Here is an 18,386-nt window from a genome sequence, read left to right as displayed (position 1 = left end):
GTGTTGCCTAGACTGCTCTCAAACTCCTGGCCTCAAGACATCCTCCAACTTTAGCCTCCAAAAGTGCTGGGATTATAGGCATAAGCCACTGTGCCTAGCCTTTATTTTATTTTATTTTTTAATTAAATGTTGAAATTGGTCAAACAGGAAATCCCATGCAACTTTACACACAGTCAAGTACTTCCTATATTATCACAGTCTCTGGTGTTTTTCTTTTCACTCTTGATCTCTTTTATATAACTTCTCTTCCCTTCTAAGAAATCTCTGTGATATCCAAGACTTTCACTCCCATGTCAGTTTGGCGGCCTGTGATTCTGCTCTCCTCCTGGTAACATCAGTATTGAATGAGCAGCAGTGCAGGCAGATGCCCTGAAGAGTTCTGAGTATGGCCTGAGTTTTGAGAAGAGGAAGCTTCTCAGTTCCTGCCATTTGGTTGGCCATGATTTGGCTTCCTAGGCAAGCTCTGTCTTCACCTGAAAACCCTACTCAGCACTGCGGACAGAGATGTCTTTAGCCATGGGATACCAACTTTTAGAACTAGAGCTAGAACTTGAGAGTTCACTTTGTCACTCTTTCTTGTACCCCTCCAAGAAATACACATTTCCTTGGAATTGTAAGTGTACTCGCATTTTATAAGCTGAAAGCTCAGAGTACCTTTACCCTTCATGAGCACAACCTTGTTGGGGTTATTTGGGTTGTATTTGTTAATCTTTCCTACACTCACACAGTTTGCCTATTTTGACAGCCTGCTGGCCTCAGCAATAATAAAGCTTCTGTCGAGGTGAGCAAACAGCTGATGACTTAGGCGCACAGAGGGGACTCCTACAGTGGCTGTCTGTAATCTGCCAGGCTGGTGGTCAGAGCAGGCAAGAACAAAAGCCGGTCTGTTTGCAGTCAAATTGGAAAATCAATGTGTTAGTTGTATTCTTTTCTCTTTGCCTTTCTCCTGGCAGAAAGGGAGAATGCTCTTCCAGCAGTCCACAGAATCATTCCAGGCAAGTGCCCATTCCAAAGACTCACTCACCTGTCATATTACTACTGGAAGTTGAGAAGTCCTTAAGTTTAGTTAAGTTTAGTTGACTTAAAAAGTCATCAACAGGAATTTGTCTCAAACTTGCCATCCAAAATTGAACCTTGCTGGTCCAGTGTTTTGACTTGTTTATATTCCAGATAGCCACTCAAATAAGTTTCTCTTTTTAATGCTGATGGGGGCCTAGAAAGGAGTTCATTTACTGCCTGGGTGGGAAATTCAGGAATTGCCCTTTGGGGCAGCACATTTTATGGTATGTGTGTATTTCACTGCTATTCCTCAATATATTTCTTGTGAGAGTTCATTGAAAATGTCTTAGGCTGAGCACAGTGGCTCATGCCTATAATCCCAGCTCTTTAGGAAGCCAAGGTGGGAGGATCACTTGAGGCCAGGAATTTAAGACCAGCCTGGACAACATAGCAAGACCCTGTCTCTACAGAAATAAAGAAGGAGGCAAAGGCAGGAGGATCGCTTGAGTCCAGGAGTTCAAAGCTGCAGTGAGCTGTGATCTTGCAATTGCACTCCAGGCTGAGTGACAGAGTGAGACCTTATCTCTCAAAATGTTTATAAAATAGAAAGAAAATGACCTAACCATAATTGGGTCTAGGATTGTTAGGGCTTAGAGAGCAGAGCTTATACCAAGTAGCCTTGTCCCAGGATAGGAGAGGGAGGAGACTTATTAAAGACTTCTCTGAGTCTCTTGACAAATATCTCAAAGGGCTGCTGTGCAGAGATGATTATACTCAATGTGTGAAGTCTTGAGTAACTTTCCCTTCAGGCTTCTAAGAGAGAAAGTCTGTGAAGGAAGGGCTTTTGAGAAGAAAAGACTTTCCTGCTTTTCTATGTGTTGAAGTTAGCCTTAGAAGCTTAGCAAATGGCTTAAAATACGTTTTAATTTGAGCTTTGAAGGTCTAAAGCTAGGCTCTCATTATCAGTCTTTGTTATTTTTCAAAGCCTAAAAGTGATCTGCTGATCATGAATAAGAGAAAGGTGTTTGGTTAGATATGGTCATGGTGTTCTTATTGTAAAGTTCATTATCAAAGAAAAAGTTACAACTTTAGTGGTCACTGGAAGCATCCTGAGCCAGACACTTAGATTTAAAATGAGGATTAAGTCTAAAATAATCTTGAGTGAGAGTGGTAATTGGCATTTGATATACTTTTTTCCTGAAGTCATTACCAAAAAAATCATATTTTGTTTTGTGTCTTTTTAAAGGAAAAATTGACTAAACCCAACAACTGCTACTACCATAAAACCCTTTAGCCTCCAGCAATCTCTTTTTGTCTTTGGTACTTATCATGCCCCACCATTTATTATTATTAAATTATGTGTGCATCTTTTTTGTAATGAGACGATAAATGCCCCAAACAGGGAATTTACATGTCTTTATATATACCATAGACATTAACAAAATGACTGGTGCATAATAGCATTTAATACCAGTGTTGATTAAAGCTCTTTTTTTTTATTAGCTGAAAACCTATGGGCCAAGAATTGTGTCAGTACAGGAATCAGTATTGAGCAAGTCAGTCTCTGTCTCTGTTAACCCAGGAACTTACAGGCTGATGAGGAGGCATCACCATCATTGAGGCAGTATAACTGATATTTTACTTGACTTTTTTTCTTTATTTAAACTAATTTTTAATTGGTCATTTCATTTTAAATCTCAGATTTTTCAGAGAAACAAGAATCAGGTAGCTAAACTATTGATTTGAAAATGTTGCCTGGGCAACATAGGGAGACCCTATCTCTACAAAAAATTAGCTGAGTGTAGTGGCATGCACCTATACTCCCAGCTATTCGGGAGGCTGAGGAGGAAAGATTGCTTGAGCCCAGGAGTTAGAGGTTATAGTGAGCTAGGATTGCACCACTGTACTCCAGCTTGGGCGATAGTGAGATCCTGTCTCAAAAAATAAAAATACAAATATAAAAACAAATGTGAGCAAAAGCATGAAATACTAAAAGGTATATTTTGTTTCATTTCTTTGCAGAGGAACTTAAAGATTGAGGATCTAGGGCCCCTATACTGTGCCTTTCTCTGGCCAGGTCACTCTCATCCTAAACTTAATTTGATGTATTTCTGATTTTTAATGGGCTAATTTGTAGAGAAAAATAGAGAGAGAAAGACATTTTCCAGCAAAACCTGAAATATTTAAGAGAATCAGGTGACCTAGAAGACCCTAAATCCATAAAACATCTTTGGATCTTATTTTTGCCAAATCTGTCACCAGAGCACTAATAGATATCCTAAATTAAATACTATTTCGCACTTCCTCTTCTTTTCTTAGCTATTACTTTGGCAAAGAGCCTGTTCAGAGGAAACTATCCCAATAGCAGATGGCAGGAAATAACAGGAAGCAGACTGAATAATCAGCCTCTAAAAGCCACTACAATTCATCTGTACCTTGACTCTCAAATATGGTGTGGACTCCTTTAACACTAGGTTTTTATCTCACCTTTTTCTTTTTAAGAAGAGTTTGATTAAACTCTTAGTTTGTGGGGCCCAGCAATTGGCCTGCTTCCTGAATGATTAAGGAAAACATGGGGACTTCAGCTAACATGATACAGTATATGAGGGTCCATCCTAATCAAAGTAGATAAATAAAAAGAGGGACTACAGAGCCCTTTCCACCCCATCTCACAGCCCAATCTCTACTCTGAGTCTTGTCACGGACCCCAGGAACTAGGAGCAGTAGCTTCCATCCCAGGTGTTAGCAATGTGTGTGAACTCAGGCAAAAGCAGCATTTGGAATTCCTTTCCAAGCACCATTCCTTTGTGGGAATACTATTACTGTATGTAACTCATCCTGGACTGCTTCAGACTTTTAAGACCCTGTGGGGAGCTATAGGAAGTAAGGGATAAACTGACAAGCTACAGTGGAGCTGGGAAGAACAGTGTGGGATTATGGATCCTGGAGGGCATGAATGTTAAGTTTTACTCAACTTTTATTTCTTGGTTTCCTGTTATTTCTTTTATTTCCTCTGTTTTCCTTTGACTCAGTGAAGAGTATCCCAGTCTCTCCTAAGAGCCAAAGAAATCCCACTGTTACTCAAAGCTGATTCTCCTCTACAGAGTTGCTGTGCTATCCTATTTTTCATTTTCTTCATCTGTTTTAAACTTCCAAAGTTTCAGCTTAAGCTTCACATCTCTTTTCTAATGAAACATCTGTTTATATAATGCCATGATTAGTATTTTCCACAAATCATTTTTCATAATTCTGTTAAGATGTTGAAGCAAGGGGTATAAGGAATACAATTTTGGTAAAATTTTTTTGTTATTTATTAGTTTGCCTTCTCTTCTGTTTACCGTTTCAGACTTTGTGGTTAATGAGTTTCATTCTCAAGTTTTTGTCAGTTGTTAACTTTTATGAATTTCTGTCACATTACACTCGGTAAATATCTAAGAGAAGAACCTATTGATGGAAGATGTGTTTTGATATTTAAGAGTTAAAACCAGTTTTCTCTCTTCTTGTGCTTATTTAGATTTCGACACAGCCCCAACAGCTGGTACCTGAGAAACTGGACTATCCACACTTGGATTAGGCAGTGTCTAAAATACGATGCACAAGACAAAGCCTTATATACCCTTGTGAATAAGGTGAGTGGTTCCGTGGATCTGCAGCCTGTTTTCCTGAGTTTAGATGATATGGTGTTTGTACCTATTATGGTACAGCAAAGAATAACACCAGAAATAACTTTTAAAAATTATTTGGCCTTAAATGTCCTTCTTATTAACAGAATGGGGCTGGGTATAAGTTCATTAATAAATTTTTTTTAAATCCCATAGCTGCTGCTTTTCTAAACATAGTGACTCAGAAAAGGACAGGAATAAGCAAAAGGTAGTCTAATCAGAAGAACTCTGTACTGGTGGTCATTTTATTCTTTATTGCTAAGCCTTAGATTTCTTGCCTGTTTCCTTCTGCTGCAGTTTAGGGGGAAAACCTGACCATGTTTGCTCCTATGTCTTTTGAGTCCCTGACTCCTCCTGTCAAGCCTGAGAACACTCTAGGATTAGGATCTTTCTGACTTTTACACCACCCAAGAGTTGAGTCTTTCTTACCTTCCTACCGTATACAGTAAATATAAAATAAACAGAACTTTAGAATGTTATTATTGTGAGTCTGAAGCTAAACACTAGTTTGAACCATAAAGACATTTTAATAGTCTTTTTATGAAAATGTATTATGCCTGTAATGTCACTGGACCTTGAAAGTTAGCACTGAAGAGGAATACTGATTTTGTTTTTGGGTCCCCCTTCTGTGCAGAATAGTTTTATTTCCATGACTTTGGTCCAATTCAAGTTAATATATATTATGCACAGTTTGTTTGTGAGACATTGGTTATTGATAGTGGATATAAAAATGAGTAACATTCTGTCTTTGCCCTCAGGAAACTTATAATTTAATAAGGCAGATAAGCAGGATTACTTATAAATTTAATATTAGGCAAATGTAAGTGCCATGCAAGAATATTTGTGAAGGTCAGGGACTGTGGCTCATGCCTGTAATCCCAGCACTTTGGGATGCCAAGATGGGAGAATCACATCAGCCCTGGAGTTCAAGACATATAGTCCCAGCTACTCTAGAGGCTCAAGTAGGAGGATCACTTGAGCCTACGAGGTCGAGTCTGCATTGAGCTGTGATGAGACCACTGCATTCCAGCCTGGGCAACAGAATGAGACCTTGTCTCAAAAAAAAAAAAAAAAAAAGTAAAAACAGCTTGGAGAATTAAGATGAGGGAATCCAATTGGAAGGAAATAATTTAAAGAGACATGAGGTACCATTTAAGATGGTCACCAAAAGATGCATGCTTGCACATGGAGATGGGCTGGCACAAACAGTATTAGCAGAGGCATAACTGGGCAAAAACAAAGACTCAGTTTGAGAGTAATACATTGCCTTTTTGCATGGGGTATAAGGTATGTTAAGGGGAAGTGAGGAAGGGAGTAAGAGAGCTAGGTCCCTGGATAATGGATTAAATCTTGTTTTCTTCAGTTTAGAGTATAATGACACAGATTACACTCAAAGATTTCTATGATAACAAAACTAGGAGGGTCTCATTTTTGCTGCTACTTGAGTCTTTTAGTAGAAAGGACACCAAACTAGAAATCAGAAGATCCAGGCTGTAGCCTCACAGGTTCCACTGATTGCTGGTAACTTTAGGCAAATAATTGTATTCTTCTAGATCTTAGTTTTTTCAACTCTAAGTCAAGGGTGTTGTAGTATATCGGTGATTTCTAACTCTGGCTGCCCTAATGGGCAGCCAGAGTTAGAAATCACCCAAGACGCTTTTTAAAAATTGTAGATGTTTGCCTCTGCTACTGAAATTCTAGTTTAATTGATCTGTCTGGGGCCCAGGCATTGGAATTTTAATTTTTTTTTAAATAAGTTTAAATTTTTTGATCAGTTTTGGGTTCACAGTGAAGGGAAGGAAATTTATTTTCTTTCCCTTTTTAGGTTCTTAGTTGAGACGCTCTGCTGAAAACAAGTCAGATTAACAAAAGAAAAACAAGCAAAAGTTTATTAACACATGCTGTACTCATCACACAGGAAAGACATCAGTTCAAAAGCATTTCTGTCTCAAGGCAGTAGTGTAGGGCCTTGCTGAAATAGTATTTCAACCAAGAGCCATAAATCCTATACAGTGACAAGACAAAGGAGGAAAAAGTTCCAGTCTTTAAAGGTGGGAAAATGTGGGAAGTTAGTAAAATGTGTTCTCAGATTCCTCTGATTCCTGCTGGTACCTTCTCTGGGCTGAGAAGCAAGTACTGTTCTAGGAAGGAATAATTTATGTGCTGCCATCAGGCAAATGGAGGCTAAGGAAGAGTGTTCCCCTGCATTTTCAGTGTCTTTAACTGAACATCCTCAATTATTTTGGGGAGAAATATTTTTGTTTCCTTCAACAGCAAAACTGAGTGGAAAGTACATAGATTTTCTACATACTCCCTGCCCCAGCACATGCATAGCCTCCCTCATAATCAACATCCTGCTCCAGGGTGGTACATTTGTTACAATTGATGAGCTTACATTGACAAACTTTTGTCACCCAAAGGCCCTGGTTTACATTAGGGTTCACTCTTGATGTTGTACTTCCTATGAGTTTGGACAAATGTATAATAACATGTACCCATCATTGTAGTATCATACAGGATAGTTTGCCCTAAAAATCCTCTGTGCCCTGCCTATTCATCCCTCATTGGTTTTGTTTGTTTGTTTTTTAAAGCTCTCATTTGATTCTCATTTACAGCCTGGGTTGAGACTTACTGACCAGTTGATTTCTAAAATCCCTTTCAGCTTTAATGACTTATCATCTTAAAATATTTTGTTTTTACCCTGCCTTAGGGATTAATACTGATTTGGATGACTGCTTTGAGAAATGTAGACACTGGCCATGAGCTACAACCTATAAAACAGTGGTTTTTAGACTATTTTTTCATTTCAGCACACCAGAGACTCCTATATATAACTCCTGGAAACAGTGAATCAGTTCAGTTCAGCAGTGATTCACAATTCAGGTGTTAGGACTGTATAAAAACCTCCCAAGGGGATATGGATATAATTTGGAAAAATTCCTCAGGTGTTTCTACTGGTTGCAAGAGGGAAGAATGGAGCCCTGTAGGGTATGGTAGTTGACCTTACTGAAGAATTTGAAACAAATAAAAATGCAGCCATAATCTGGATCATTGGTAGTAAAATGAGTATGCATGAAAATCACAAGAACCTCACTAAAATTTCAGGTTTCTGTGCCCAATTCCCAGAGATTCTGATTCTATAGGTCTAAGACGTAGGAATTTATCAGCTCCTAGAAAATCTACATTCTGCAGTTGCAAAAGGGATCCACATTTTAAGAAATCTGAATTCTCAAATATTGAGTTGTGTGATACAATATTCTAGAAAATTTGGAGTAAATATTTGTTGGCATATTTCTTGGGACCTTAAAAGCCAAACTAAGAACCAGAAAATGCTGTGTAATGTCTGCTTTCCCATGAAAGTCTGTTTTGGCATTGTTATTCATACTTTATAAAAGCCACTGAACTGTTTGGGGGCTTATATGGGTTTCTTTCTTTTTTTTTTTTTTAAAGCTATGATGAGGTGTTAGAATTGGGGCTTTATTTCTTACATATCAATTCTCATATCAGACACCCACTCAAAACTTTCTCACTCTGACCAGCAGTTCCGGTTACCATACCTCATGAGTCCTGGCTTCTATTTCACTGTTACAGATGCTGTAAAAGGATGGTCAAATATTTTAAAGCTAATGGTGGCAAGTTTTATTCTGAGTAATACATAGGCATACATTACAGACTAAATTAGATAATTTTCTCTTTTGTTTCCTGTTATGTTCATTTTCATTATAGGTTCAATATGGAATTTTTCCAGATAACTTTACATTCAATTTACTGATGGATTCTTTCATAAAGAAAGAAAATTACGAAGGTAAGAAACTAAGCCCAGATTCCGTGTGTAGGGCTTCCAACTCCCAAAGGGAGGTGTACAAATGTAAGACCTTCCCCTTTCTTATTCCTTAATAACATCTCTTCATCACTCTTTTAGTCAGAAAAGTTTTGATGATTGTCATTTATGCAAAATTTTTAAAAATATTATTATTTTTATTTTTGCTGAGATAGAAAATATCAAAGTACATAAATGATTATAGAGGAAAAGTAAGTTAATTATACAGGCCAATCTAATTTCACTTCCCAAACTGGCTGAAATCCAGAATACAAATAAAGGATAAAGTAAATTTATTTTTCAAGGATAATTTTGGCTTCAGTAATGAACAGTTGGCAGAAATGAGATTTTTTTTTTAACTGAATTTTGAGCCTATGCTCTTTTAAAATATTACTGGTCTGTTTGTTTATGTAAAAGAAAATCCCTTCCAGGTTCTTATTTTTCTGTTGACTTATTAGTTGACTACCTGGTCTGCCTGTCTATCTCAGTTTCCCCATTTGCAGAAAGAACATAGCAATTCATGCTTGTGGCCTCATTCAGAACCTTGACAACATGTGCAAAAACAGCTGGCTAGGAACACCTGTAAATCAGTGCTATTTTATAATTATGAATATATGTAAAAATTGGTTAAAAAAATAACTCAGTCAAAAACATTTGTTGTGCTTGCGATATGAACAGGCACTATATTTCAAGTCATTGTTAATATTCTCTACTTTACCACCAAATAACTACAGAAAAGAAATTGTTTGACTTGATTTTCCTGGCCTCCATTTATGTTGTAGAATGTCAAGAGAAAATAAAAATTGCAAGCCTGCTCTCCTATGACCAGAATTCATGTGCAAACAAATATGTTATATGTTATACTCAGGGGCTTATAATTTATGAATGAACATTTCCCATTCCCTTCCAACAAGTATTATAAACTGAGCCTTATGGTCCTTTTTATAGTCATTATTTTGCTTTCTTTGAAATAATATCTGAGATTTCGGTTTTCCTTTAGTGTTTTGTCCTCTTCTGCCTTAACAGTGAAAAAGTACCAGAGCAGAGAATAGAGCAGTCAGACCAGCCTCTCTGCTCTGCTTGTCAGGGTGACCTTGAGAATATATGTTTCTCCTTTATGCCTTAGCTCTTCTAGCTAAAAGGTATGATGCCTTAAACTTGTATCACAGTATGAGCCATTTTCATATGTATTATCTTATTGAACTGTCCAAAATTCCTTTGAAGTAGATAAAGCAAATAGTATTTTATTATTATGAAGATGATACTGGGGGCCAAGAGAAATGAGTGGTTTATTTAATGTCCTTCAGGACATTGGTGCAGTAGCATCTGATCTAGTTCCTTGTGGTATGTAAAATAGAAGCTGAAGACTTAGGAAAAACCTAGTTTGTGGAAGAGCTAGGGCCAGAGCCCACATATTTTACTTCTTAATTCTGCCTTTTTTTTTTTTTTAAACCATGCCCCACTTTTTAAGAGTGTTTATAGTCAAATAAAGATTTGGTAATATTACCTACAACTAATTTTCTCTCATTTTACTTTCATCTTCTTGCTAGATGCTTTATCTGTGGTTTTTGAGGTCATGATGCAAGAAGCCTTTGAAGTGCCTTCCACCCAACTTCTCTCCCTCTATGTTTTGTTTCATTGCCTGGCAAAGAAGACAGACTTCAGTGTAAGTGATGTTCCCAAAAGCAGTATTAAGAACTTTAGAAAAGGCAAGCAGGGGCTTGCTCTCAAAAGCTAGAAAAAGCTGTCTGCCGGCACAACCAGGAATGAGTGTTCATGCTATACATTTTAGTTACTGGTTTCTAACTAATGGAATTGGTTGTTCTTCCACTTGAGAGAATCTCAAAAGAAAGTCCTTGTGCATATTTTGAAACTTGAGCTAAGCTGAGTGCACCTCAGACATTCAGAAACGGGTCATTGGTAATCATTGAGAGCTGGACATGGCATGTCACAGAGGCAGTGAGGCAGCTAATGTTGACCATTCATTACCTGGGGTATTAAATACTGATTATTTCATTTGTATCAGTATTTTCCTAAGGTTGCTCTAGGGCAGTTCCGTTTTGGAAAGTCTGGAATATCAAGTTTTGGTTTCAGGTCTTAGGTTTGAGTATTTAATCATTGCTTATTGTTGTCCTAAGAATAACAACAGCAATAACTGATATTTTATGTAGCACTTACTTTACACCAGGCTATGTTCTTGTTATAAATGTATTAATGCATTTAATTCTCACAACAACTCTAGGCAGATAAGGAGACTGGGGCCTAGAGATGTTACAGAGTAACCCCCCAGCTAGTAGATAACAAAGCCACCTGGTAAAGCCAGGCAGTCTGCCTCTGCCATCTGCCCTTAACCTCAGTTGTAACATCAAAAAAATCCCAGTTTGGGTAGGAACTGAAGAGGTCATTTAGTCTAGCCCACATTGTAAAGAGTAAGTGGCATGTTATGCCCTTTTGAGTGTCACAGTCTTACAGTATACCCCACATTCATTATTAATTCATTAGATATACTATATTGAACACATACAAATTCCATACATTGGCAAGTGCTAGCTATATAATGGTGAGCAAACACTTCCTACTTACGATCTAGGAAGAACACAGATGTTTAAATGAAACAATCACACAGGTATAAAACTGCGACTATTACGAGCACTCCAAAGGAGAAATCTATGAAAAGACTATATTATAGGGAGTTTTGTCTGTATTTTAAACTTAAATTGGTTAGGAATGGCTTCCTTAAGGAAATATTTCTTAGGTTACTATTTGAAGGATGACTGGTAATTAGCTGGCTAACTAGGGGAAGAACAGTCCAAAAAGAGAAAATAACATGTGCAAATGCTCTGTGGCAGAAAACTGAGTGAGCAGAAATGGCCTGGAAGAAGAAAGTCAATGTAGTTACAACAGAAGATGGTAGGGAGGATGTGGAGTGAGATAGGGCTGGAGAATGTAGGTCATACTGAGCCATTTTGTGTTCATGCTAAAAATTGCGAGAAACCCTTGAAAAGTTTGAAACAGAGGGTATATAATAATCAAATCTGTTTTGATAAGGTCCTTCTGGCGTACTCTGGATAAGCTATCAGAGCAGGGCAAGGATGGCTATGGTCAGACCATTTGAGAGGCCACCATGAATCTGTACAAGGGATAATGTAGCATAGAGAGTAGGATGTGATGCAGTTAGAGAGTAGCCAGTGGGCATATTTGGGAGGTAAATAACAAGATGAGGCAGGGAAGCAGGGGTCACATATTCTCTCCTCAGTTTCTGACTTATACATCTGGATGGAAGGGGTTCCATGGTCTGCAAAAGGGAACTTTGGGAAAAGACTGGATATTTTGAGAAAAATCATTAATGTGGCTCTGAACATGTTGCATGTTGAAATTCATTTGAGACAGTCACGAGATTTCACCAAGGAACTGGGGCTTAATGGAAAGATGAACTGGAGGTATAATTTTGGAGACTTATATTCATGAGTAAATGTTGGCAAATGGCCAGAAAGCAAAAAGAAGGTAAATCAGGAATGTGTTGGGCCACAGAATCCATAGGAAGACACAGTCTACTATGTAGAATGCTTCCAAAGAGGTAGGGTAAAATGAGGAATAAAAAAAGTTCATTGCATTTAGTGGCATGTGAGGCACTAAATTGTAACCTTGTTTCCTTAAAAGTAATGGAGCAGGAAACCAAATCGGAATGGTTTGTAGAATGATTTAGAGGTATAGACAACTCTTTTGGATGTCTAGCTATGAAGTAGAGAGTAAAGAGGGAAAGACGGGAGAATGAGGATTTGCTTTGTATTAATAGAAGAGGCAAAGCATGAAACTGGAAAACTTTGAGGGCATTGATGAAACTGTACCTGAATTAGTCCATTATAGTATCTACAATAGAAATTAAAGACTTGGGCCAGGTGCAGTGGCACATGCCTGTAATCTCAGTACTTTGAGAGGCTAAGGCAAGAGAATTGCTTAAGGTCAAAAGTTTGAAACCAGGCTAGGCAACATAGCAAGACCTCATCTCTACAAAAATTGAAAATATAAAAAAGATATTAACCAGGCATGGTGGCACATGCCTGTAGTCCTAGCTACTCAGGAGGCTGAGGTGGGAAGATCCCTTGATCCCATGAGTTTGAGGTTACAGTGAACTGTGATCACGCCTCTGCATTCCAGCCTGGGCAATAGGGCAAGACCCTGTCTCCAAGGAAAAAAAATAGGAAAGAAACTAAAGGCTTGGAAGAGATCTATTATTTTATGTTGACACATAAATAGCTTCATATAAGCAGCAGTAGTTGCAGTATTCCCAGACAATGATCAGAAAATTTCTAAGACAGTCATCTGTTTGTTTTCATTCATCTTTTCTGAAGCCCTTTAGAAGTATCGCCACCCTTGCTGGACTCCTAACACATCAAAGATATCTATTGCTTAGATATTGTAGTGTTCATTTGACTTTAACCCCTACTACATCCTGATACTCTTGCTCATGTTTTTCCCTATGGGGAGGAAATCATGTTTTTAAGGCTCCTTATTTATTATTCACGCGCCCCACTCTTCGTGCAGTTTTAGGTGGGGAGAATCAAACTTCTTAGAGTGATTTGCTTTTGAAAGTAAAATGACCTGGTTTTTAAGTATCAGCTCTTTTATTTACCTGTGCTGCGGAAATGCTTGCGGGGGAGTTTTGTTTTTCTCCCGAGGTCTTTGCTTTCCTCAAAGATTGGGAAATAACCTCAAGAAATGACACTTGTATTGCACAAAAGCTATTCACAGTAAAGATGTTTGGGTGCTTTTATTAACACCTGGGGTGCCTCACTTGCACGTGGCTGCACCTGCAGCCTACAGACATTATTCATTCTCTGTTCTCCCTAATCTCTGGATACAGAAACCAGTGCAGGGCAACCTGAGCTTATTGTTCTGTGTTTTGAAGCCAGAGTTAAGGCTCCAGCCCTGGTCAGTGTATACTCATGTGGGACCAAGAAGATCACAGATCCCACTGGGGATTTGCCAAGGCTCTCCCCTGGCCGCATTGCCAGCAGGTCTTCTAGTCATCGTTACTGGTCTGCAGCAGGTTTAGCAATGCTTGCATTTTTGCCCTTTGTTTCCCTGCCGTCTCAAAAGGCTTCGATTTTATTGAAGCGTAATTTTGCACCCTGGGTTGAAAGAAACGATCACTAAGTGTTTCTGATTGCCTAATTTGTTTTTGATAGGCACAAATTGTGGTATTTATTCTAACACTCTGAAGAAGTCTTATCATTGCTAAATTGTTTAAAATTCAAAAGCTTGCTCCATCAGGCCACAGCAGTGTGAGTGACTATGGGGCTGACATGCATGTTGAATCTTTACTGATTGTCTCAAGTGACTGTTGGTTTAAGGTGTACTCTTTATTTTTGTTTTGTTTTGTTTTGCTTTTCTGACTGTAAAAGAAATGCTTATTCATTGCCAAATTTTTGGAAAATAATAAAAGATACGGAAAAGAAAACCAAAATTGCTCATAATTTCACTACCCAAAAATCCATTAACATCTAGAGTATTTCTTTCCTATATTTTTCTTTAGACATAAGTACCTTTTATTTACAAAATTAGGATTATAATGTATATATAGCTTTGTTCTTCTTTGTTTACTTAATGTTATAACATGTTCTTTTCCTCATGTCATTAAAAGTCCCATTTTTGTATAAAGTACTCATTGCTTGGATGGACCATGATCCGGTATATTCTGTTGCAGTGGGAAGAGGAGAGGAACTTCGGTGCATCCCTATTGCTTCCAGGTCTGAAACAGAAAAACTCAGTGGGTTTCAGTTCCCAGTTATATGGCTATGCACTTCTTGGTAAGCTAAAAGATCCTTACAAATATTGTTCTTCGGCAGAATTATTGCATTCTTCTAGTTCATAATAAAATTATAATTTGATTTAAGTTTATCAGTGAAATCCAATTAGCCTTCGTTTTTAGACATAAAAATAGACCTTGACGGCCTTACAGGTACTCCATAAGAGAGTAAAAAGTGTTCTTAAAATCTGTCACCACTGGTAAAGCAAGAACTAGTTCTGGTGGCCATAGATAATAATATTTATTGGAAATCAGTGTGAAGAAGGGATAAAGAAAGGGACGTTCTAACCCTGTTTAGGGAAGAGAAACTGAGAGCACAAGTAGAGCACTTCAGGAAAAGCGGAATAGCTCATGTGTACCGTGTAACTGCACCAGGAGGTACGATGGTGGCTTTCCTTTTTTGCCCTGATTCCACTGCAAATCAGACAGGTTAAGAGGACAAAGCCTACCGAAGAGTGGCCTCAGAATCTGGGTTGTATGGAATCTGGGCAAACAAGATTCAACCTAGGCCAGGCGTGGTGGCTCACGAGGTCAGGAGTTTGAGACCAGCCCGGCCAACATAGCAAAACCCTGTCTCTACTAAAAATACAAAAATCATCTGGGCATGGTGGTGTGTGCCTGTAGCCTCAGCCACTCCGGAGGCTGAGGCAGGAGAATCGCTTGCACCAGGAGGAGGAGGTTGTGGTGAGCTGAGTTTACACCACTGCATTCCAGCCTGGGCAACAGAGAGAGACTCTGTCTTCAAAAAAAAAAAAAAAAAAGATTCAACCTAAATGTACATAAAATGTTGTCCTTATTTACAGAAGGTTTATTAAATGCATATTATTTTATTACTGTCCCATCATGTCATAAGTAATTAGGCATCCCTCAATTATACATTGCTTCTGCTACCTTTGTTTTTTGAAAATCACAAAGTTATGGCAGTTTGACTGCTTTTGAAGTTGATGTTATTGACTGTCAGATTAACAAAGGAGTTGACCACTCTTTTTAAAAATCATTTTTTCCTTATTTGCCACCTCCTTTTAATATTGATTTACGTGCATTTTCCTTTGCTTTCAGATTAGCATTCAGGACTGTCATACAGCCTGGATTGGTTAGAAGTTGACAGGGCAAAGAAAATGTACTTTGTGGTTGTTTGTGAGCCGAGGCTCTGGTTCTTTGTGATGGCAACCATCAGATCAGAAGCTCTTTGCTCTCATTGTGTCATATGCTATGCAGCCTCACTCAACCCTGATGGAAGCAGCTGCCCAGAATGTAACTGCAGTCCAGCCCCAAGCACCTTAAAGGTCTAAAATTAGCTGTCGCCTGATAAGCTTTGTCTGTTTGTGTCCTACTCTGGCTTTCCCCAATCCTCCTTCCAAGGAAAGATAAAAGAAGGTGGATTTAAGACTGGGCAGCTCAAGGTGACTTTGGTCATTAGTGCAGAGAGGTTCTACGCCACAGGAATACAGACAGCCATCTCCCTACCAGAAGACCTGCTGTCTGGTGTCCACAACTTGAACTCCAAGTGTGATGGCTTGAGGTACCCAGAGAAGCATTCATGTCCAGAGATCCGAAGGGATCATGAGAACTCTGTGATTTTAAAACTGATGAAGCTCAAAGGAAAGAAGGGAAAGATGAGGGTTTTTTATAAGGACAGTAGATTGGGTGTTTTGAAGGATTTCAAAAAATGTCAAACATTTCCTAGCAGGGAAAGTTGTCAGAGGGTTGACAAGATTTTCACAGTAGGAACTTTGTGGGATTTCTTTTTCTGGGGAAGATTTTGTTTTTGAAACAAAAATTATATCTCAGTTGACTTGTTTTTTAAGGGTGTCCTTACCTAAAGGCATATATGTCAGCTTCTGAATTGCCCTCAGCCCAGTGGTTTATACATCTTCATGAAAATCTCCACCAGCCCAAATGAGAAAGAAGAGAAACAAGTTCATCTAATTTTATATTAAAAAATGGATACAGTGAATTTTACCACATTCTTCGTTATACATCTGAAATGTCACTGGATGGGATGAGTCTCTTGGTACAGATTAGAAGCGACCCTTCTCTGCTTCTAGAGCTGCTAGGTGGAATATTCACTTGGGCCTTCAGGTCCTCAGTCTTAGAAATGGTAGGAAGACATGGCTGAACATTCTTTGTTGTTCTTTCTGGCTACAGGGAAGGTGGAATTGCAGCAAGGGCTACGGGCTGTGTACCACAACATGCCTCTGATATGGAAGCCAGGCTACCTTGACAGAGCCCTTCAAGTGATGGAGAAAGTAGCTGCCTCCCCAGAAGACATAAAGCTGTGTAGAGAAGCGGTATGTTCCTCAGACTAATATAGTGAGATTTAGCCATCTGTTTCCCATAACCTGAACTTGAATTTGTTTTGTCTTTCCCCTACCCCCACTTTCTTTATTTCTATAGAGTAAATACTTAGCCAGTTGAAAAAATGAAAAACCACAGACATTTTCAATCCTCCTGACCAAAGGCACTACAAAATATGATTAACATTGATTTATAGTTCATTGTCTAGGGAAAAAACTATTCCACTGCCTCGTCCCTCACCTCTGACCTAAAAACATCTCAGTGGCAACTTAAGAGAGGGTAAAATTTCATTTTAAATATGTTTGGTGTTTCTGTACCCCCATGTAGTCCCGAAAGGATACATAGCATTTTTCTCCATAAAAGTCCTCCATAAAAGAAATGAATCTGGGTCCATAGATGGAACCATCTTAAACCATTCTGTGTGAATGTGTGATGCTGAGATCTGGGTCAGATATTCCTTTCAAAGTTCTAAAGTGTTCACTTTACCAGGACAAGAACACTACCCTCCCACCAGCCCCAAATGTTGTGCCTCTTGGTCACCTAGGACCCTTGACAATATGGGGTTGCTTGAACTCCAGGAGACATGACGAGCCTTACATCCCACAGGCAGCTGCAGTGTCTGCTCCTGTCCAAGCAGCTTTTACAGCCAGTATGAGGCCTAGAAGGACATGGGTTGTCTTGTTACCATGGTGTAAACGTTACCATAGAGCCACATATTTGTTTTGTCTTGACTCTGGTTACTAGGGCTTACCCCTAGGCTTTCATTTCAGCCCTGAGATGGTCAGGTCTGGTGTCTGTACTGTCACCTTATACTTATGTCTAGTGAATCATTATGCTGGTTGCCAGACATTTATAACAAAGGATAAAGGATGTACATTTCTCAGTATACTTGTTTTAACCCTGCTGTAGTCAGTACTGGTGATTGAAAATACAAAATTATACATAAATCCTTTTCCAGGGAAATATTCCTTCCAATCTGAGCCAGATTTGCATTCTTTGCATTCTAACAGTAGAAAATGAGTTTACATGTCGGCAAGAATGTGCTATGTGTCCAGTTTGGCTGTAATATATTAGTGGTATTAAAAGGCCCTGGTGTATTTTCAGGATTTCTGTTCTGACGTGACATGGACAGGATTTAACTGGTTTCCAGGCAGGTGTTTCTGCTGGCCTTGCTCTTGCTAATATCCCATTTCTGATAATTAGGCCCTCCGTGGGTCAAGGGAGGTGTGCCTCAAAGTGAGAGTGGAGGGAAGAGGGGTCAGAACAAAAAGAAACCCTCCATTTTTAAATTTACTTCCTAAGTCACAGAAATTACCTCACTCAAATGAATTTCATATATAGATTTCTAGTCTTTGCCAGCAGCTTATGTGGATTACACTGATCCTTAATTTACATATACCGTGTGAGCTAAAATCTTTCTCTGAGTGGGGGCCCTTGCTTATTTCCAGAGGCTTTAACATACACTTAAAATGGCCTTTGGTTGGTTGTGGTCTATAATGATCTATCCCTTTGTCCCAAATCCAAACTGATTGAGCAAGAAAGACATGGAAGGGGGAAGTACTTTACCCCATCAAGCATAATTCCTGGATTCCTGCCTGGCTAACTAAAAGTGAACTTAGCTGCCATTGTGCTGATTCACTTACACAAATAATTCTTAGCTCACTTATTTGGTATTTTGTTCTTGCTTGATCTTTGAGACAGGGCCTCACTGTGTCACCCAGGCTGGAGTGCAGTGATGTGATCATGGCTCACTATGGCCTCAGCCTCCAGGCTCAAGGCTCAAGCAGTCTTCCCACTT

The 18,386-nt window shown here is 38.8% G+C and overlaps 1 protein-coding gene across 1 annotated transcript in view; it reads left to right on the top strand.

The window, feature by feature from the left end:
- MRPS27 (mitochondrial ribosomal protein S27) overlaps positions 1-18,386 on the top strand; it is a 97,106-nt gene that overhangs the window by 74,112 nt on the left and 4,608 nt on the right. Inside the window, exons 5-9 of the mRNA XM_017527611.2 lie at positions 4,514-4,628; positions 8,388-8,466; positions 10,032-10,147; positions 14,189-14,291; positions 16,439-16,581. Coding sequence (XP_017383100.1) covers positions 4,514-4,628; positions 8,388-8,466; positions 10,032-10,147; positions 14,189-14,291; positions 16,439-16,581 — 556 coding nt within the window. The remainder of the gene's footprint in view (positions 1-4,513; positions 4,629-8,387; positions 8,467-10,031; positions 10,148-14,188; positions 14,292-16,438; positions 16,582-18,386) is intronic.

The sequence above is a fragment of the Cebus imitator genome, unplaced genomic scaffold (genome assembly GCF_001604975.1).
Source record: "Cebus imitator isolate Cc_AM_T3 unplaced genomic scaffold, Cebus_imitator-1.0 Scaffold50, whole genome shotgun sequence".
Taxonomy (NCBI): domain Eukaryota; kingdom Metazoa; phylum Chordata; class Mammalia; order Primates; family Cebidae; genus Cebus; species Cebus imitator.
Note: the sequence above shows the minus strand (reverse complement) of the source record. Positions and strands in the feature narration are given on the sequence as shown.